Source organism: Strongylocentrotus purpuratus, unplaced genomic scaffold, assembly GCF_000002235.5.
Source record: "Strongylocentrotus purpuratus isolate Spur 01 unplaced genomic scaffold, Spur_5.0 spur5_scaffold_5, whole genome shotgun sequence".
NCBI classification, from domain to species: domain Eukaryota; kingdom Metazoa; phylum Echinodermata; class Echinoidea; order Camarodonta; family Strongylocentrotidae; genus Strongylocentrotus; species Strongylocentrotus purpuratus.
This window is the reverse complement of record NW_022145611.1, coordinates 21,837,399-21,859,863: the sequence shown is the minus strand read 5'-3', so window position 1 is coordinate 21,859,863 and position 22,465 is coordinate 21,837,399. Positions and strand designations below refer to the sequence as shown.

General features: G+C 38.8%; 2 protein-coding genes across 2 annotated transcripts; both read left to right on the top strand.

Moving 5' to 3' along the window:
* Positions 1 to 1,248: 1,248 nt before the first annotated feature.
* LOC115929601 (N-acetylated-alpha-linked acidic dipeptidase 2-like) lies at positions 1,249 to 7,560 on the top strand. Its single transcript, XM_030999128.1, has 4 exons — positions 1,249 to 1,516; positions 2,030 to 2,111; positions 2,377 to 2,469; positions 6,245 to 7,560. The coding sequence occupies exons 1-4, from the start codon at positions 1,249 to 1,251 to the stop codon at positions 6,438 to 6,440; spliced, it is 639 nt and encodes a 212-aa protein (XP_030854988.1). The 3' UTR covers positions 6,441 to 7,560.
* A 460-nt stretch (positions 7,561 to 8,020) lies between these two features.
* LOC594763 (glutamate carboxypeptidase 2) lies at positions 8,021 to 22,011 on the top strand. The gene is made up of 17 exons (XM_030999099.1): positions 8,021 to 8,343; positions 10,061 to 10,217; positions 11,216 to 11,344; positions 11,913 to 12,041; positions 12,324 to 12,510; positions 13,143 to 13,233; positions 13,591 to 13,680; positions 14,517 to 14,602; positions 14,806 to 14,925; positions 15,173 to 15,255; positions 15,610 to 15,741; positions 16,196 to 16,278; positions 16,685 to 16,778; positions 19,358 to 19,610; positions 20,103 to 20,184; positions 20,780 to 20,872; positions 21,633 to 22,011. The coding sequence occupies exons 1-17, from the start codon at positions 8,132 to 8,134 to the stop codon at positions 21,826 to 21,828; spliced, it is 2,217 nt and encodes a 738-aa protein (XP_030854959.1). The 5' UTR covers positions 8,021 to 8,131; the 3' UTR covers positions 21,829 to 22,011.
* The last annotated feature ends 454 nt before the right edge of the window (positions 22,012 to 22,465 follow it).

Genomic DNA, 22,465 nt, shown 5'->3' with positions numbered 1-22,465 from the left:
GCTTGGCACTATGACACTCATCCGAACGTTCTCGTCCAAACTCTCTCATTCTTTCTATTTTTCTTGTGCGCCTCGGAATAGCATTGTCTAAATAGACGGCGCTATATAAATGCCTATTATTATTATTTATTTAATGTCTGAGTAATCTTTAAAACTCAAAGTATTCAGTTATAGAGAATGAAGATTATCACATAATATTTTACTACACGTTACATTAGAGCAACTTTTTTATTATTAGTATTATTATTAGATACTTTGCTCACCAATAATCCTAAATTGTTTGCTCTTATCTGTATCAATCTCGTTTCGTCTAAACCTCTCCAATCTCTTTCTCTCTCTCTCTCTCTCTCTCTCTAGGTACCAGACGGAGAGACACAGAAAGAATCGGTTTATGACTTGTGGTTGCAGCGAATTCCTGATCCTGCCGGAAATCCCTAGTAAATTTCATTTTCTTTTATGATAATATTGAACGTTAACAACAAAGAGATAAAGGCAGTAACAGGATAATATTATCCTAAACTGCTGTTCAATTTAGAAAAAATGGCCCCAAAACGATCACGAAATGACGAGAAATTAACTGTGTTATTGACATCTTTATTACCACAAGATTATTATACACCCTTATGTGGAAACATAACTATAACTATGATGTTTATAACTAGACCCATCGAATAAACGTCTCCATTTACCATTCTTTTACTATTTCCTTTAGTGTTTCAGTGATAGGATCGGGTAGTGATCATGCCCCATTCATGCACCGGCTCGGAGTCCCTGCCGCCGATCTTCTCTATGTCTTCGATCTCGTAAGAACTTGATCTCGTAACGTTGTTATTAGTTTATTTGTCTGCTCGATCGACATGTAGTATTCCTTCAGAGATTGTAAGGATAGTATAAGGAAAGATGATATCATTATTATTTCAGATGATTAGTTTTCTGTACAAATTGTTTTGTTGCCCGATTTTGTTTTGTATGAATATAACTCTGGTCTAAAGCAGTCTAGTCTAAGGCAGAGGCAACATAGAATAATATGTAATTAATGCACATAATAATAGTGAACAGGATATTAGATAAATGTTGAGATTTAAGTGTAAAATAACTTTCTAAATCGAAATAGATTCTGGAGAAATTACTCCAAGAGCCATTTCTGCGGACAAGCTTAAGCAAAAAAACAAAGATTTATACATGTACCTGCGTTACTCAAATATCATCGTTTTTCATAAATAGGCACTCGCAATTTCAATTTCAAATATGTTTCTTTATCAGAGATTAGGGCTGTCATCTTATCCCGTCTACCATTCTGTATATGAGAACTTTTACTACGTGAAGAACTTCTTGGATTGGAATTTTTGGCGTCACCAAGCCATGGCAAGAGTTTATCTTGAACTATCGCGAGATCTCGCGGACTCCTTGATTCTTCCATTCGGCTGCGTAGACTATGCCGCTAAACTACAACAAGCTGCACAAGGCTTGGAGAGCAATTTCGGCGAAAAGATGGCACAAAATGGTATCGATTTTGGTAAGAACGATACTAGAGGATGTGTTGCTACCCTTAGCAATCTTGATAATAAGTCAGTGAACCACTTATCAAAATCAAATGATATCAGTTACATTATGATTGGATTTGTATGTTGTATCGAGCAAGGTATTCTGTACCAAAAAAAGTTGTCTGTTCTATTAATGACAGGCTTACAGTATTTTTTTAACACTGGAAAAATAGGAACATAGTTACTTTATGAACAGTTTCTCTGTATTGAAAGTGATTCCAATCTAAGACATTACATGTCACGAAAAGCAGCAGATCTCTTGGTTGATATTTATACTTTCTTGTCAAAATTAGACATAGATAAATTATGAGTTGTATAATCCCATGCCCCTAATCTTATAATTTATAGCATTGTTTATTTGTTAGTTTTTCTTTATCTTATATTGGAGGGAAGCCTGGTAGGAGTATGTACATCTAATTCAAACTTTTAACATAAGGTGTTTTTTTTTTAATCACTCTAAACTGAAATCACCTTTTCTCTCCTAGATTACATGGAATCGGCTCTAGATAATTTCACAGGAGCAGCACAGCATTTCGAAATGCGACTAACTGATATAAATGTAAACGAGTAAGTAGTGTTTTGTAAAGTTCATATTTAATCCTTTGTTGTTGGCTGTAACATAAACGGCATTTTCAATAAATCAACAACTAAAAAAGGTAAAATGCGTTATTTTTCGCTCAAAAGGTAAAGAGAGATTTCAATGAAACTTTAAAGATATAGGAGTAATGTTTCTTTTAGATTATTAGTTAGCTGTCCATGATAGGGGCTTTGGCTACACCAACAAACCGGTTACTACCTGTGTTCATTTCTTATCCCTTTTCTACCGATGCAGCCCTTATGCAGTAAGACGTGTTAATGATCAGATGATGCAACTTGAACGAGCTTTCATTGACCCTGTTGGGCTTCCAGGAAGAAAATGGTTGAGGTAATCCGCAGTATTTGGTACTTTTTTGAAATACCAAAAGTCGATCAGGATGTGACAAAACTGTGATAAATACCTAACACAAGATCAGCAAAGCCCCAGCTGATAGGTAGTCTTTGAGACTGTTAGTGGAACAACGAAAGAGTTCTCGAGACCGGTGGCCAATGAGACCAAAGGGGTTCCATGACACATGCTCCGCCGACGATTGCTCCGCCGACATTTACTCCGCAAAACGCGACAATTGCTCCGCGACATTTGCTCCGCGACATTTGCTCCGACGTCAAATGCTCCGCCGACAGGTGCTCCGCCGACAGTTGCTCCGCCGACAGTTGCTCCGCCGACAATTGCTCCGCCGACAGATGCTCCGCCGACAATTGCTCCTCCGACAATTGCTCCGCCGACAATTGCTCCGCCGTCAATTGCTCCGCAAAACGCGACAATTGCTCCGCCGACATTTTCTCCGCCGACATTTGCTCCGCCTGAAGCGACACTTGCTCCGCCGACATTTGCTCCGCCGACATTTGCTCCGCCGACATTTGCTCCGCCGTCAATTGCTCCGCCGACAATTGCTCCGCCTGAAGCGACAATTGCTCCGGTGACATATGCTCCGCCGACAATTGCTCCGACGACATTTGCTCCGCCGACAATTGCTCCGCCGACAATTGCTCCGTCGACAATTGCTCCGCCGACAATTGCTCCGCCGACAATTGCTCCGCCTGAAGCGACAATTGCTCCGGTGACATTTGCTCCGCCGACAATTGCTCCGACGACATTTGCTCCGCATGAAGCGACACTTGCTCCGGTGACATTTGATCCGACGACATTTGCTCCGCCCAAAAAGTGTCCCATTAAATACAAATGCTACTAGTACTACGACAAATGCTTCGCCGACAATATTTTTTTTCACGGGTTGTTTTTGTTTCTTTCTTTTTTTCTTCATTTTTTGAATGCATTTCATGACATTATGTAAATGAAATGAAATGAATGAATGTTGAAAATGTGGGAGGAAAAAGCAGTTGCCTAAAAGTCATTTCGAATATACTGAAATAACTTTCCATCTATCACTGTACGTCCCACATAATGTACACTAAACACTCATTACATGTCATGGGAAGTTTTTTTTTTTTAAAGTAGAGCAGCAAGCCACATACCCCAATACGCGCATACCTCCTAGTTAATTTCAAACAGCTCATCAATATGTAAGACCTGAAATTACCTCAATGAAAGAAGACTAATAACATGAGAGGAAAGAAAAGAGCAAAAAAGACAACCGTTTTTTGCTATTCCCCATAATGTTTGATTTAAAAAAATAAAAAATAAAATATAGCTCCTTACACAAGTTCTCCGGCGAAAGATAATTACTCCGCTCAAAATCTGTTTCATGTATTACTCATTAGCTGATCCAAAGCTCAAGGCTATCTCTCTCTCTCTCTCTCTCTCTCTCTCTCTCTTTCTCTCTCTCCCATGCTCCTCCTTTTCCTGTTTACACCGTTTTCTTGTCTTCTTTGCTCTTTTCTTTCCTCTCATGCTATTAGTCTTCTTTCATTTCCATCACTTCTTCTCTGCTCCCCCTCTCGAGTTCTATTTCTCTCGTGAAATTGAAACGTAAAGTAATACAATCATGTAGTACATTCTTGTTTAGAATAATATTTTCAATAATATCCAGTCCATTTTCTAAAGGTTTCTTTCCTTTAGTTAAGTGTATGTAGCTTTAATATATATATGTTAGTGTGCAAAACACTCCGTTTCATTCGAGTACTTTGTTTTCACTAAATAATTTAAGGGACTCACGAAGCCACCGGAAGAAGAGCAATTGGCTTATCATGAAGAACTAACATCAAACTGCAACAAAATGATTTGTATAAATGTGAATAAGCAGAAAGGCTGCCATCTCATTTTCCCGTCTGAATGGGTTCTCTTCCTTACGTATATAAGTGCCCTTATTTTCTAAACTTTTTTTTTTTTATATTTGTGTGTTTATTAAATTTTCAATCATATAAAAATTACATATTTACAAGTCATTGGTAATAATTAGACAAACAAAAAAAAACAATATGTATAAGAACAACTAACAATAATGAAAGGACAAGAAAGTTATAAAAAAAAAAACATTATAGTAAAAAAAAAATACACTGTACACATATAAATCATAGTTTGAACTCCAGTGCATAAAGGGGAGTGAGGGGGCACAGGAATAAAAGTTAAATCAACATATGAGTATCATAAGTCAAATCGCCATTTCTTAAAATGCGAAACAAGCTTGTTCCTTTTTTTCGCTGAGAAATATTCAATATCTTTTTGTTTCTTTATAAAACTCTTAAAAAGATCAACACTTGGTAAATCCCCCTTACTTATTTTCTAAACTTCCATGATGACCTATTACATTGTATAATGCTTTACCTAGTAAGATGCATTGATCGAGGTAATTTCAGGTATTACATATTGATGAGCTACTTGAAATTAACTAGGAGGTATGCGCGTATTGGGGAATGTGGCTTGCTGCTCTACTTTTTTTTAAAAACTTCCCACGACATGTAATGAGTGTTTAGTATACATTATATGGGACGTACAGTGATAGATGGAAAGTTATTTCAGTATATTCGAAATGACTTTTAGGTAACTCCTTTTTCCTCCCACTTCATCAACATTCATTCATTTCATTTCATCTACATTATTTCAAGAAATGCATTCAGAAAATGAAGAAGAAAAAAAGAAACGAAAAAAATAGGTGTAAATATTGTCGGCGAAGCATTTGTCGTAGTACTAGTAGCATTTGTAGTTTATGGGACACTTTTTGGGCGGAGCAAATGTCGTCGGAGCAAATGTCGGCGGAGCAATTGTCGCTTCAGGCGGAGCAATTGTCGGCGGAGCAAATGTCGGCGGAGCAATTGTCGCTTCAGGCGGAGCAAATGTCGGCGGAGCAATTGTCGCTTCAGGCGGAGCAATTGTCGGCGGAGCAATTGTCGGCGGAGCAAATGTCAGCGGAGCAAGTGTCGCTTCAGGCGGAGCAAATGTCGGCGGAGCAAATGTCGGCGGAGCAATTGTCGCGTTTTGCGGAGCAATTGACGGCGGAGCATTTGTCGGCGGAGCAATTGTCGGCGGAGCAATTGTCGGCGGAGCATCTGTCGGCGGAGCAATTGTCGGCGGAGCAACTGTCGGCGGAGCAACTGTCGGCGGAGCAACTGTCGGCGGAGCATTTGACGTCGGAGCAAATGTCGCGGAGCAAATGTCGCGGAGCAATTGTCGCGTTTTGCGGAGTAAATGTCGGCGGAGCAATCGTCGGCGGAGCATGTGTCGGGTTACCACCAAAGGTCAACGAGACCACTAGCCCTCGGTCCTCCAAGGACATTTGGTCAACCGGGTCATGTGGGTTGTAGCAATAAACGTTAGTTCTATAACTCAGATAGTCACAGGATCTCTTCTCCTGCATGTTCACTTGGCGATGGAGAACGGAGCTCGATTATTACCCTCATATTGGTAATGACCTGAACCAGCTGATCCGACTATGTTAAAAATTTTATTTTTCATTTATAAAACTACAAGAAAAAACAAGGGACAAAAAAATAAAGTCTGTAAAGAAGTCCATAAAGACAATATATATAATGTGAGTGGGAAAATTAAAACTAAATCACTGCACCTGTCATATTTTACATCTTGTATTTTTATGGCACTTTTGTTGTTGCGTGTATGATCAATAAATTGAACTGAAATGAACTGATGATAAATAATTTTAAAAAGAGAATTATAATTTTTCTTCCTTTCCATGTTATTATCTTAGGCATTTAATATTTGCACCTAGCAGCGTTGATTCCTATGCTGGTGATGAGTTTCCTGCCGTAGTCGATGCTTTATATCTTATCGACGATGACCCCGATCAAGAGACTCGATGGAATAACGTTAGAAAACAACTAGCCATCTTAACATTCACCATCCAATCAGCGGCCAGTACGCTCAATGACGTCACCCAACTTTAACTCGACCGCCTCATGATATCCAATCACTGGCCAGTATGCTGAATTACGTCACATAACTTTAACTCTTGATATCCATCAGCATCCAGTATGCTCAATGATAACTTTTCCCTCTTCGCGATCCAAACCCGGGTTGGAGCTGCAATCCCTGGAAGTTTGATATAACTATAATATTTGGGCAACCGCAACCTTGAATATCGAGATGTACTATTAGCGATATTTATATCTTATGACGAATAGTTTTGACAAAATTGCATCGTCAATACAATAAAGTGTAGTAAATATTCTTTGCTCGCTTTCCTCACTGGCAATATTTGAAAACTTGACATTTTATATTCAGGTAAGATATATCAGCCCCTGGCAAAATACTTTCCCTGTACGCCGCCTATGTTTGTACAAAAAGACATGATTATATCTAATGATACTACTTTTACTACTATTATTATAATTATAAACCGTACTTAAAGAGCGCACTATTACAGATATGTCCTCATTTTGGTGTAAACATATTTAACAGGGGGAAATACATTCTTTGGTCACTGCACTTAATATAGGGCCTACGTGCAAACGTTTAGACTTGTCGCCATTGGACTCTATCAACCATGCTAAACTCGAAGAAAAAAATAGGTCAGATCTTGTTCTGATTACAAACAAATATGATTTCGAAAATCTGGATTTCTATTGATTGTCCCAATGTAAACATGTTACAATGGTTGTTTTTTGTAATTCAGGTGGACCCGTTCTTTTGTGTCGTTTTCTTTTACTGTGACCTCGCTTAGGAATGTATAACGCCAATCAACTACCAAGCCTTTAGTCGAACTGTATTATTGTTGGGTTGATTCCTTTCTGTTTTATATGAGAGGATTCATTTGTAAATTCCATTTATTAGGATCGAGAAACCATTCATCATAATTGAGAAAAACAACACCTAACTTGGGGTTGTCAATTGGGAAAATCCATATGCAGTGGACGAGGTGTGTGCTTTTCAGAGCATCATTTTGTTTAAGTTTTAAATGATATATTATGATTTATTAAACTGTTAACATGCAACCTGATTTATTCCTATTTGTCTTATGGTGTTTCATAGCAGTCATGTAGTAAACAATAAAGCAATATCAGTATAGTTGTATCTGTTTACAACATGGTTTATTGATTGTAGTTATGATATTTCGTATTCTGACAAAATGTGACAGAGTATTATTACGGGCCCATATCAACACTGTGGATGGCCTTGGAAGTTGACGTGCATTATGCAGGGCACAAGGAATCTGGGTTACGTAGGATTTTTACGTAAAGGGGTTTACAATTTGTTGATAAGTTTAATACATCGAAGTCAAACTTGGAATGAATACATTGTATACAATATTAAAAGTACAATGAAAGCATGCTCTGACGCAGCTCGGTGACCTGTAACCCGTTTGGTTCCGAATAATGGATGATATTTCCGAACAGGTATAGGACTTCATACTTTCCAGCCTTGACTCTGAGCAAATAAAAATAGGCCAATATTGTGTTCCAAAGCGGAACACGAAACACGGTGAATAATATTGTGTTTGATTCATATCTATCATTCCATTCGCACACAACACAGTAGCTCTCCCTTGCAAGCCTGAGAGCTAATCGAGAAATCAGTCCAGCTTCGTAAGGCGGTTTGTGGTGTAAGAAAGGAGGTGATTCCTCCTTGAAGATTAACCATGAAACCTCAATCAAGAGTGTTTATCTTTGGCCTGATCGTCGTCGGAGCCGCCATGCTCGCCATCGGAATTCTCATCGGACAATTCGGGATCCCTGACGGTTCTTGCTCTGCCTCATCATCGCCATCGACCAACACACCAAGTGAAAATGAAACCATCAGTGTTCTCATGATCGAGGAGTGCCAGGCAGAAAACATTGAGGAACATGTCAGGTAAATTTTATTAAATTAACCCAACGCAGACATAAAGATCGTGATAGAAATGAAATGTACCATTTCTAAGATGAAGTGCTGTAGTAAGAACAAAAGTACAAGAGGAGTAAGTGCTATTATTCATGTTTGTACTCAATACAATACTCCTTCTTCTAGAAGTACTATTATACCAGGGACAATCCCTACTTGCTTCTGCTTTACTACCGCCACTTCTCTTGGTAGAGGGGGTCGGGGTGTGGTGTGGGTGCTGAGGTAAGATTAAACGACCATGTTTTCAGATAATTTCCCCTCTACTTATGATGTCCGTAAGCGTAGCAAGTATCATAATGAGTAAGAGAACAAAGCCATAGAGTGATGATAAGGTGTGGTCAGCGGGTTGTGAGTTTAAACTCACAACTCGCAGGGGTGGTGGGGTCGTATGACTAGTACTACCGTTATTCTTTAGGTTGCCTTTGTCTTTCCCTTTCTTTCTCTTACTCTATTTGCCCCCCCCCCCCTTCCGCCCCAATCCCTCTAATATAGGCCTAGTCATATTTTCCTGGCGGAAAGCGCCATACATGTAGGTCCATCTTTATATAAAACATAAGGCCTCAGAAGTCTTCAGAAGGCTATGCAAGTTTACTTACATATTGCTCCAGTTGTCTCATTTTCGCCAGCACAAACGTAGCTAGTTCGCGTATATAGCAGGCGGCAATCGGCGGATCAGACGACACTTGATAGTGATTTTGTATATGTGAGATTGCTTTGCTAAATATAAAATACAAGAATCATTTCCATATCTTTAAACTATCATTGATATCTGATAATTAAACAGTTAGTAAAATAAACCTACCAAACTACATAATACAATGAAATACTTGACTGAAAGTAGGGGAGTTTGATGTGGTGCACAATTGCACCCCTCTGTTAATAATCGAATAGTCTATGGTGTTGATGAATATTCATGTTTTTGCTTACCTCGGCAAAATGCTTGCCTATACTAAATGGAAAAATTACTGTGGGGGGGGGGGGGGGGGGGGGGGGTTGGATGAAATGGACATAATGAACAAATCAGAACTGATCTATGATAATTCACGCTTCTTATCCTTCGTGTGCTTGACTTATAACCTTACAATCGCGTGGTAAATTGAGTCCAAAGTTAGACATGTTGTACATGTGTTATAATTATAGGCATTGGCGAGCTTGCAACCTATTTTGATCAAATTACGGTGGGTGAACTTTCAAAAGTCAATGGGAGATGAGGGTTCCAATGAAAGAGCTAGTGATAACGTACGCCGGGGTGGATGTGCTTTTCGTTTAAACAATAATGAATTTTTAACGTTTTTTTTTGTAAAAGTCCATAGGCTAACGTACATGTTAGGCTGTTGGATTCTGCCGATAGGGGGCATTCTCAAATGAGAATTAACGGAGCTATATGGATTGTGATTTTGAACAAGGGAGAAAGTATTATACATGATTATTAATGACCAACGGAAGCAGGACTGCCGGTTGAAATGATTATATCCTGGGATGTTGATAAAAGTGAGCTTTGATGAGTAAATGCAGAGGTGGGAAGGGGGTAACAGTTGAATAACATCTCAATTACTAGTGTTTTGATTTAATCCACACACGAATATATAAGATGAGAAAATCCACTTCGACGTGATTGGTTTATTATTACAATGGAAAATAGTTAAAGACGCGGCTATATAAGTTTCCCATTCATTGATAACTTTAGACAATTAAGCAGCCGACCTCATTTGGCGGGAACACCAGCAGAGAAGGAGAATGCTGAGATGCTTGTTAGTCTCTGGACTGAGTACGGATTAGATTCGGTTCGGTTACTACCCTATGATGTTCTCTTGGCTTATCCTGATCCTGATAATCCGAATAAGGTAAGGTCGAATAGAATTGTGGTCTAATTTAAATTTATTTAGCACAAGTACAAAGATTTCTTGGTGTCGATATCACTATGTTATAAAAATCAGAGTAATTCCAGGATCATGGGTGAATTTCTAGAGGTACCAGAGGTAATGCCTAGGTCACATTTGCAGCGGCGGACGTGCGGTCTGAAATATCTACGGCTAATAGGAATAACAGGACCGCCGCAGCATTCCCACGCTCACATACGGTAGCGGTCACATACGTTAGGGTAGCCGCACGGCGTATTTAGAATTAGTGGAGACAGAAAATCAGCGACTGCCGTATGGCCTTTGAAGTGATGCCTTAGGTCGTCCCTGCGGCGGCCGTAGCTTTTTTGACAAATACTAAGGCAGACGCAAGGAGCCCGCAAGGGGTCGAGCGGGGACCATACGGCGACCGTGCGGCCAGACTGATGCTACCGCTTCACCCCTGGAGTATATAAAACGCAAGGCTGTCGTACGCCTGACGTACGGTCACAATGGAACCGCTCTACGGCATGGATACGGCGTGTCTAATTGCTAAGGCCAATCTAGAAATGAAAACAGTTATAACTCCGCGTTATAATCCCACGGCGACCAGTACGGCCTGTAAAGATATAGGGATACGCCCGAGGGTGATCCTGAGGCCACCGCAGGTTCTCTGTGGCCGCCGCAAGTATCTGTCAATTTCGGGGGCGTATTCGGCCGCCGTATCCTAGCCGTAGAGCAAATTTGAACTAGGCATTAATCTCTATTTTATTCAAAAGGTAATGCGCATTCTTTGTTTCGGCTGTTTTTTTGCTCAACACTTCTTCTTTCAATTTCCTGTTATTTTAATTTTTTATATTTCTTGGGTACGGTAAAGATTTGTTACCCTCTCTTTCTACAATATCTTTCTTCTTCTCCCTGCCACGCATATTCCCTTTGCTTAGTCCTGTATTCAGCAATCAGTTCAATAGTATTTCTATGATCCTATTTTACAACGACTTAAGGTGATGATAACTGATAATGGAGTAGCTGTCTTCACCAGTGCTTTAACTGAGGCTGTTCTTCGACCTGAAGATAATAATACAGATGTTGTGCCACCATTCAATGCATACTCAGCACAGGGAGAACCAGAGGTACGTTCAATACATGATCCATTCACTTGAACACGAGTTCAACACTCATTAAATACACTGGACACTATAGAGTTAGTTAGCTTGATCGAGATGTAAATCTACCCACAATTAGTGCTCAGTGGATGTAGGATACATGTTAATGAAGAAGAAAAAAATCGTTTATCTGTATAAGTTTCCTCTTTTAGAATGCAAATCAAAATGTTCAATGAATTGACACATTTTGTAGAAAGTTGATACCATGCGTAAAAAAATAGTGTGCTAATATTGTTCTATTCAACAGGGCGTCCATCCATCTTTAGGATAGGAAGGGGGGAGGGGCAAATCTATTCTTCGTAATTTATTATATGCTCTGTGGCATTCACAACTAAAAGCTAAATTTCCCCTCCGGTTCAATGCCTTTGTTTTTTTATGATTTTGTTAGTGATGATTTTACTCCATATGAGACTTAGAGCTATCACTTAATGCCTTCGTATATATACTCTCTCATCATAAAACAAGGTCTATATGCAGCAGAGGGGGCTGCATTTATTTGTTCGTCCCCCAATTTTGTTGACTACTTTTTTTTCAGGGGCCTCTTGTATACGTCAATTATGGTACAGCAGATGATTTTGACTGGCTAGCTAAGAACCGACCAGATATTAATATCAACGGGTCAATCGTCATCGTCAAATATGGAAATAACTTTCGTGGACAAAAGGTAAGATATTTTGTCGATATCTATACATGATAATTGTCTTCTTGTGTAGCAAACTAACAAAATTAAAGATCACAGAAATGGATTAGGCTGTCACTAGCTGTTACAAGACCTATCGGGTTGTTCGAACCACTGCCATGACGTCACTAACATCATTTGGCTCTCTGGACCAAATAAAATAAATACGCATCAATATACATGTAAATACATGATTGAAACATTATTCCTTTCCTCATGCATTAGTATTTTTTCTTCTCTCTCTCTCTCTCTCTTTAATTTGGACAGGTATTACACGCTCAATTAGCAGGTGCTATAGGAGTTATCATGTATTCGGATCCGAACGATTATGCCCGTGATGGCTCTGAGGCGGTCTATCAGAATGATTGGTGGCTACCGGATACTGGAGTGCAGAGAGGGACCGTAAAGGTTGGGAGCCCAGGAGATCCGATTACTCCCGGATATCCTGCTAAACGTAAGTACAGTACTTGCCAAAAACTTTCCGTTCAGGAAACTGTATACCAGAGCTGGTATTTAATCCAATACTTACGTCGGAAATATACAGTTTACTGAACAGCGAGTTTTTGGTAAATAATGGTTCATAATCATACAAGTCATGTAGCATAAGAAGAGTACATTTCGTGAGTCAAATCGATCTGGATGTTCAGTTGGACCCCTACACGTCGTCATCCCTTCTCTTGTACGGTTAATGAGGTGGGTTTTTAACGGAGGATGTAGTGGATGTGTACTTATCGTGCTGAGGAGGTGACTCCCCTCAATACGGGGCCTCCATTTAACCTCCTATCCGAGGGACGTCGTGTTTCGCACTATAACGTATTCCCTGTGTCTATGAAACCGATTAAGTCTGGCTTGGATTCTTATGATTTAGTGACGCCAAATACTTTACAACGAAGATAAAGATTAGAGAGAGAGAGAGAGAGAGAGAGAGATGGGGGGGGGGGTGAGGTAATGCGGTGCAGATGACAGGCCTATTTATTTCCAAGCGCATTTTTTGGATTTCATTGTTTTAGTTGTGTTTCAATATTATCCTCGTGATAGCTTTTTAAAGAATAATATAATTATGGCTTTCATCTTCTATATCACCAGCTTATATGTACCGGTTAAACGCATCGGATCCCTCTTTGCCCACTATCCCGGTTCATCCGATTTCATACGGTGATGCGCAGCAGTTGTTGAGGTATGTAGGAAAGGTGTTAAACTACATAATATTGTCTCTTTCATTTCCTTTCCTTCTCTCCCTCCCCATCCGTCTTCACCCCCTCTATGTTCCCCCCATCCCTCTCACTCTCTCTCACACTTCCCGACAGCACGTCCAGCTTCTCTAATGAGTGTTTACTGTACCAATAGCTACGTTAAAACAATAATGTTTTCAATAAAATAACAGAATGCCAATAACAAAATTTAGAATAGACACTAGCCAAATGACTGGTGCCATATGCCCCACCCCCACCCCCCCCCCCCAAAAAAAAATAATAAAACTTGTTGTCATTGTTATATTTTTCCTGTTTCATGCTTTAACTCGATGTGGATGCAGTGAACTTGGAGGTGATGAGGTCCAGAATGCTTGGAAGGGAGGTCTTAACATCACCTACAGATACGGACCAGGATTTACTGATCCTAACAGGTGAGTAGTTCATTAACATGGATTAACTAATCCTAACAGGTGAGTACTTCATTCACACGGATGATTATAAAGACATCGTCAAGAATACCTTTGTGAGGATGGTGTTAACTTTAACTTGCAGTGATGAAATCAGTGAAAATGAATGCGATAACGGACAAACGGAATAACTAACAAAACTTCAGAAGTGAATAGAGACAAAATAGTGATCGTTATCATCAAGCCTTATGCACTGACGTAATTATTGTTGGATGAAAGGTGAACCTCTTCACCCATCTGAACCAAAACCACTCAGTCAGTCTTTGTATACATATACCAATTATCACCTGCAGCTATATACACTATCCATCTCCTCGTTCTTAATTTCTTGGTAGAGACAGTATATACCGGAAAAGATAATTTTCTTACGATTACATTTACATAGATGAATAAACAATATTTCAGCTTCTTCGTCTTCTTCCACTGGAGTACATCCCTCTTTTAATACAGAGTATTGTCGTACTGTACTGGGGTGTGCATGTGGACCACTACACCGGGGTTTCCCCCTACTCTTATAAGAATAGTGCAATGGGCAAAAGGCGGTGACTCTCCTCTACACGGGGCCTCCATTTAACGTCCTATCCGAGGGATGGAGTGTTTTCTACTTAACATAGCCTGCGTCTATGAAACAAGGGGAGGGGCACGTCAACACCCACGAAGGTTTCAGTCTTCCGACTGGGTGGGATTCGAACCCGAGATCTTTGGTTCGACAGGCAGACGCTTTACCGACTGAGAAAACTCGCCTCCGTTTCGGCAAAAATATTTATGCTACTTTTCAATCTATTTATATTGATATTCAGAAAAGTGAAGATGAGCATACAAACTTCAAGAGAGATTCGAACCATCTATAACGTAATCGGTGTGATCAACGGAGCAGTTGAACCAGGTGAACTATATATTTGCTTGGATGTTTAAATCATAAGTAATAATATAATTTGATATGTGTCATTCATTATTTAACCTAATTATTATTTTTGAATATGAATGGAGTGATGATCGTGGATGATAAACATATTAAAGTATGAATGGAAGATTCGTTATTATACAGCAGGTTAGAAATGTTTATTCTCTCCGATATCTATCCTCCAGATCGGTATGTGTTGCTAGGCAACCATCGTGATGCCTGGGTTTATGGTGCTGTAGATCCATCTAGTGGTACAGGTATTCTTATGGAGACAACAAGGGTCTATTCACAGATGCTCAAAATAGGTGAGTATTCCAATTATTCATAAGTCCGTAATTATGAACTATTTGAATGTAAGATAAATACTCAAAGGGTGGTTTTCTTAGAGGTACACTACCTAGCTTTAAGTCTCTTAAGGGAAATTGTCCTTATATGTGATTGGGGGGGGGGGGGGTACAGACACGCAGTAATACACATTAGGATACTCGTCAAAGTATATTTATTGTTATTGTAAATATTTTATTTACCTTTTTTGTTTTGTTTTGTGTACAGGTTGGCGACCACGAAGATCTGTAATGTTTTGCAGTTGGGGTGCTGAGGAGTATGGCTTGGTCGGGTCTACTGAGTTTGTAGAGGTAAACGTATTTACAAAACCTCTGCCCGCTTAAACTTATCCATGACCCAAACCATCACCATAATTATCTATCTACTGTACATATGTTCTACATGTATTCATGTATCCACTATTCGCTTCCAAATGTGTATATTAATCGGTCTTCTCGTCCACACGTATCTATCTAACTTTGTAAAGCATGTCTCTTCATTAGTCATTCTTTTGTCATGTTTGTGTAACTTACAACTTCATTATAATAATATTTCCATTTGATAAACAATTTTGTATCTTGGGGATTGTTTTTACGATATAGTGAAAATTGATTATTAACGACATTATATGTGTTTCTTTTTTAATTTCCAACAAATATAAACAGGAATATCAGAAGATACTTGGTGAGAGAGCTGTGGCCTATATCAACATAGATAGTGCCGTGGTGGGGAACTTTACATTTGGGGCAAGAGCAACGCCTCTTTTACAGCAGGCCGTTTGGGATGCCGCCAAAAAGGCAAGTCCAAAGATGATAATCATTGGATTAGGTTCGTTTGTTATCTGATAATCAAAATGAACTTACGATTTCTGAATATTGTTTGATAAATGTGTATCAATATTTGTGAAAATTTCATACCAATGTTCTAACTCTAATTTCCGTCTTATTCATCTATTCTCCCCGACTCCTTTCCTCGCTCTCTCTCCGATTCCTCTCCCCCTCTCTCTCTCTCTTCCTCTTTCCCTTTCTCTCTCCCCTCCCTCTCTCTCTCTTTCCCTCTCTCCCCCTCTCTCTCTCCCTCTCTCGCTCTTATTTCCCTTTATCTTTCTCTCTACCTCTCTCTTCTCCCTCTCCCCTCTCTCTCTCTCTCTCTCTCTTCTCTCTCTTCTCTCTCTTTCTCTCTCTCCTCCTCCCTCTCCCTCTCTCTCTCTCTCTCTCTCTCTCTCTCTCTCTCTCTCTCTTTCATGTCTAGGTCCCTGATGGTGAGACCCAGGAGCGCTCAGCCTATGATGTGTGGCTGGAACGCGTTCCTGATCCGAGGACCGGAACGCCTTTGTAAATATCCGTCTAAAATATTTTACTGGGAAGATACACAAGAATACCTAATGGGTGGATTCAGTTTCCCTATTAATTCCCCTCAAACAATACCTTTTCCGTACCCATATACTTGTAAGAGTTACATAATTTGTATAAAGAACTCGTCTTACATGTACGTACACCCCCTTACATCCCCGCCTCAGTCTGAGATGAGAAATATTCCCTCCCTCTTCATTTTATAAACACTACAGAAACGTGCCTATAATCAGCAAGTGTGAGGTCATACCTATTTTTGTTTGTGTTTTCAAATATCGTAGATTAGGTCGGATATTTCATTCTTTTTGGAGTCTTGCTATCTTCATTAATGCTCGTATTTCTTACATCTTTATTTCTACTCCTTTAAAAAAAATTGATATACCTGTAGCACGGCAGGGATCGGGTCGGGAAGTGATTATGCTCCGTTTATGCACCGGATCGGAGTCCCTTCAACCGATCTCCTCTACGTCTACGATTTCATAGTAAGACTATTCACTTGAAAGTTAATTTCCTTCTTACACAAGTATGGTTTACATATTAAGACAAATTCAGTAAAGAGAACGCATACCTTGCAACAGAAAGGGAATTGAAAACCCACACAGTACTGTGTGGGGAACATCATAAACAAATTGTTTGCATAGTCAGTTTGTATTTAGTCAGTTTGCATCTAGCCAGTTCGCATCTAGTCATTTTGAGTAGGAAAGAAGATGCTGTATAAAGGTTGGAGTAGAAGGAGAAAGTTATCATTTCTTGCAGTGTGTTCTACTGAAAAGGGGCAGAAAAATAATAATTAGGCGATGGGGAAACAAAAAATGTAATACCCAATTTTTGTTTGAGTAAGGTTAAAGATAAACTTTAGTACTGGTAATGCGATTGCATTGTGAAAGAAAAGGTGTGAAAGGATCAGAAACAGTTGATCATGTAGCATGTAAGTATTGGTGTGCACTGCAAGGTTCTGGAGTCATCAAAATCATAATAAATTTGACCGAGTCTTGGTAAAGTAACAAACACTCACATAGAAAGCTATATATGGGACAACACACATGGTGTCGGGGATGGTACTACCTTGGTTTCCTTGTCTTTCTATGCTCATTACTCAGCCAGTATACATTTTCTTCCAAAATTGTTTGGCACATGTCATTTATTTGTAATCTTGAACATTCAGTGTAAGTTTCGTTTGATTCAGTGAGAATTAATTTTTTTTTTTACCATTACTGGAGTTTATCTTTAAGCTACGGTCACAAAGGTTCGTACGAACGATGCGTTCGTACGAATCTCCCTGTTCGTAGGAATTCCAGAGTTCGTAGAGATTCTTAGATGGGACATAGTTTCTTACGTCCTTCTAACGGACTTCGTTCGAACGCCATTTAATTTTTCGTTTTTTTTCGTAAGAATGCCTTGAGTTTTTCTTATTTCGGACTTACGGCCATCTTACGAGTTTTTGTTCTCACAAGATGGTCGTATGTGTAACTGACGGCATTCTCAAGTAATTCGTAATACTAAGAAGATTTCACGATTTCTAAAATATTTTGTCTGGTTGCAAAAAAAGCGCTGCATAGATTGCATAGGATGTGTATGTACACCTTACGGGCATCTTACGAACGCCTTACGAACACCAGGAGTCGTTCGTACGAAAGCCATACGAATCTCCGTTAAGGCGTTCTTAAAGGTAATACAAAGTTTTGGGAAATTTTGAAAATTGGGTGGATAGTGATTCTTTAAAATTTAAATATATTTTGATGCCCCTGTGGATGCATTATAAGTACCAGAAAGTTTAGCCTCTAAAACACTTCTGCTTTCGAGAAAAATTGAATATAAAAATTTACCGGTGCTCCCGGTAAATTTTGATAAATTTCAAATAGCGCCTACGGCCGTACAATGGTAGCTGCGACCATGAAAATCTCAGAATATGTAGATGTGACATATAACTTCCAAACGAGAATAGCAAATTGGTCGATTTTAGTCAAGAAACATTGTTTAATATTAATATTTAATATTTAATACACACACACACACACACACATTGTTTAATAGCTTAATTAATATATTGCCGTTGAGAGGGAGCTATACAACAAAAAGAGTGTATTATTTATAATTTCATAGCTTTAGACTCGATTTCAACCGCGACAACGATCATTGAATATTGTAGGATCGCATATGCTTCCAATATGTTCATTTGAACCAAATTCATGACCCCATACCAAAACTTTGTATTACCTTTAAGAACGCCGTAAGAGCCCTCTATGGACAACTTCAGGCGTTCTTCAGATCATCGTGAGAAATTTGAGGCTTCTATAGAACTGTCTATCGATCCTACAAAATGTACGAAGAACTTGCGTGGTTCTTACGTTGTAATTACGACGTTCGTATGGCCGCCATACGAAGAAAGAGTTTCGTACGAGGTTGAAAAAAATCTTGGACAAGACCATCGACCAACCTGCGAACTTACGAACGGTTTACGAACGTTAGTTTCGTATGGCCTTCTTACGAAGATCTTACGAAATTGTCTGAACATCGTTCATACGGCGTTCGTAGCAGCTCGTAATGGTATTTGTGACCGGGGCTTAAGTTGCATTAATCTTCGTTTCGTTAGTGAGATATTCTTTACTACGGTTGTATACGCGAAATGATATCTTTCCGGAACTATGTGTTCTCCACCACCATTTCGAAGATTAATCAGGACTTTGTCTGAGAGAGAGAGAGAGAGAGAGAGAGATACTGTATGTCGGTCTTTGTATTTGCACTATTCTTAAAGTTAAGTTATACGTTATACAGTATGCCACTACTACGACATCACTCATGTTCATCATAGCTATTACAAAAAAAGTACCATGGTAACCATGATTATCACGGTACCAAAACAATGAAATACATTGTTTGATGACCCTATGTATTTCATTGTTTTGGTACCATGATAACCATGGTTACCATGGTGGATGGTAATTTGGACAAAAAAACATGGTTACCATGGTACTTTTTTGTAAGGGAATTATACTGTATAGTAACTTAGAAAGAGAGAAATGGTTTTCAGATAGTTTTTGCAATTTTCTGCCTGTTTCAGAGATTGGGGTTGTCGTCTTATCCCGTCTACCATTCCGTCTATGAGACCTTTTACTACGTGAAGAACTTCTTGGATCGGAACTTTTGGCGTCACCTAACCGTTGCGAGAGTTTATCTCGAACTCTCGCGAGATCTTGCAGACTCCGTGATTCTTCCATTCGGCTGTGCGGACTATGCCGCTAAACTACAACAAGCTGCACAAGGCTTGGAGAGAAATTTTGGAGTTAAACTGACACAAAATGGCGTCGTATTGGGTAAAACGAATTAATTATTCATGAATAAGAAGAAAAACACTTTAAAATTGTGTAGCAACTCATATTACTCCCGATTAAAATGACGGACAACAAAATAAAATGAGATTGTGCTTCACACTTTAATGAAAAATTAATGTAGATGTTAAGGTTTCGTTAACACTTATTGTTACCTTCCTCAGTCATTCAGATTCTAAATGTATTTTAAAAGTAAAGATCACTTTAAAAATGACCAAAATCAACCAGATCGTCTATGTTGTCGTATTTTGGTGGGATAAGTTTCGTATTTGCAATACATCTAATTTTGTTCAAGTAGTGCACGTTCTACTCATGTCATGTTCGGTTAATTTCCCAACTATATAGATTGACAGGCAGAACTTACACATTCATATTGAATCTATCAATGGAATGCATAAATAATTATATCAATGTGTCGAATTACTAATGGTATACAATGATTATCAGTATTTTAGTAACCTGTTTCCTCTCCTACAGATGACATGAAATCAGCTCTGGATAATTTCACCGAATCCGCGCAGAATTTTGAAATGGAAGTATCTGATATCGATTTGAACGAGTAAGTACTTCTTATCCCGACGACGTTAACGATCAGTTGACTATCATATCCCTTAAAAACGTGAACAACTGCTTACCTTGGACATCTACTTCCGTAGGATAACAAATCATATTGGATAACTGAATGGATAACTGTCTTTGTGTACTTATGGATGTTCTCATCTTTTGAAAGCAACCGCAATTACATTTAAAAATAAAAAATTGACATTTCTTCTTCAGTAAGCCTAGTCCTGTCTTACTTTGTAAAGTGCATTTTCAGTCACGGTTTTTAACTATATGCATTAAGTTTGTTTCATTTCTCTTATTATATTTATTTACTGCTTATTATTATTATACAAATAATACACAGCAGGAACAAAATGATGGGTATTATATGTTTTATAAGATGATGTATTATTTGTTTTATAAGATGATGTATTATTTGTTTTATAAAATGATGTTATATAACACGATTTTACTAATGACCGGTCATTAGTAAAATAACATGTTGGGCTAAATAAATTCCTGGTCACGTGTATGCTCTCAACCAATCATTGCATTATTATGATCCGCTTCATCATCTTATAACGTATTTTATCTCCTTGTTCTACATCAAGCGCCTATGCAGTAAGACGTGTTAATGATCAGATGATGCAGCTTGAACGAGCTTTCATTGATCCAGCTGGGCTACCAGACAGACAGTGGTTGAGGTATGATCAAAGAAACATAATTTAACCATTCCTCCCCATCATTCTTACATTGATCATTCGTATACCGTCATCATTTTGTAGCTTGACCTACGAATTTATATTTACTCAGGGATACTCATACAGGCATAACACAGACTCAAAAGTCATTGCATGAGGTGGGCTTTATCATGAATTAAGAATTTTGTTTAAAATATTGTATTCTCGTTACTCAATAAAGGACTGGAGGAGAAGGAGGATAACAAGGACAAAAAGAGGGGGTGTGAGTCGGAGGGGGGGGGGGGTGAAAAGTAGAAAGAGATGGAGAAGAAGACGGTGAAGAAGAAGAAGAAGAAGAAGAAGAAGAAGAAGAAGAAGAAGAAGAAGAAGAAGAAGAAGAAGAAGAAGAAAAGAAGAAGAAGATGACAATGAACAATACAAAATAAAAGATAAAAAAGGAGAAGAGGAAGAAAAGGAAGGAGGAGAAGAAGATTGTACTGTACACATAATTATCAATCCCAGTGGATGCTTAGAGCCCCTACCCTTGGTTAAAGCCAAGCTGCCCTTAATCGTTGAATTCCTCTCTACAAGGTATTCATTTACTACACCTGGGTTGCGAGAGGCAGATGTAGATTAATGACTTGTCAAAAGAACCACGGTTCGGTGTCGAACCGTTAATCATTTTATTCCCATCCGGTGACAAATCCCCAACACCGCTCCACATCTAAACAGTTTATCAAGGACCTAAGTCGACTTTTTTCCCATTTCTGATTCATTCACCCAGGCATGTCATCTTTGCACCGAGTAGTGTCGATACGTATTCGGGTGCGGAGTTTCCCGCTGTGGTCGATGCTTTATATCTTATCGACGATGACCCCGATCAAGAGACTCGATGGAATAACGTTAGAAAACAACTAGCCATCTTAACATTCACCATCCAATCAGCGGCCAGTACGCTCAATGACGTCACACAACTTTAACCGGACTGCCTTATGATATCCAATCACTGGCCAGTATACGCTCAATTACATCACACAAATTTAACCGGACTGACGTCATACAACTTAAAATGGTCTTTTGCTGCTACATGTGGCAATGATTGGTCAAAATGCTCACTTATGTATCATAATTTTAAAATGTTTGAATACTCATGGATATTATTAAAGGGGAAGTCCACCCTGAAATTAAGTTAGTTTTAATAGGAGTAGAAAAATGAGAGAAACAAGTCAGTGGAAGTTTGAGCAAATTCCGATTAAAAATAAGGAAGTTAGGATTTTTGAAGTTGTGATCAATCAAACACAAATTGGCAACTCTATGACGTATCATGCGAGCTCAACTTCCATTTGCTCAGTACTAAAAAAATCTAAAATTTTCATTTTCCCTCAAGAAAAATTTCAACCATACATGCACCCTAAATATAATAATTGCAAATATGTTTCTATACTCCCCCTGCAAGGAACAAATATATATTCCGTCATCAATAACGAAGAAAACATGATTTTATGGAATATTATGCACAAAGCAAATGAAGGAGAGCTCGTATAATAAGTCACAGAGTTGCCAATTTGTATTTGATTGATCACAACTTCAATAATTCATAACTTTCTTATTTTCATT

Coding starts and splice junctions, on each gene's coding strand:
- LOC115929601 (XM_030999128.1), top strand. CDS start 1,249: ATGTTTCTTTATCAGAGATTAGGGCTGTCATCTTATCCCGTCTACCAT. Junction 2,112..2,376: donor ACTGATATAAATGTAAACGA/GTAAGTAGTGTT, acceptor CTACCGATGCAG/CCCTTATGCAGTAAGACGTG. Junction 2,470..6,244: donor CCAGGAAGAAAATGGTTGAG/GTAATCCGCAGT, acceptor TTATTATCTTAG/GCATTTAATATTTGCACCTA.
- LOC594763 (XM_030999099.1), top strand. CDS start 8,132: ATGAAACCTCAATCAAGAGTGTTTATCTTTGGCCTGATCGTCGTCGGA. Junction 11,345..11,912: donor CAGCACAGGGAGAACCAGAG/GTACGTTCAATA, acceptor CTTTTTTTTCAG/GGGCCTCTTGTATACGTCAA. Junction 20,873..21,632: donor CCAGACAGACAGTGGTTGAG/GTATGATCAAAG, acceptor TCATTCACCCAG/GCATGTCATCTTTGCACCGA.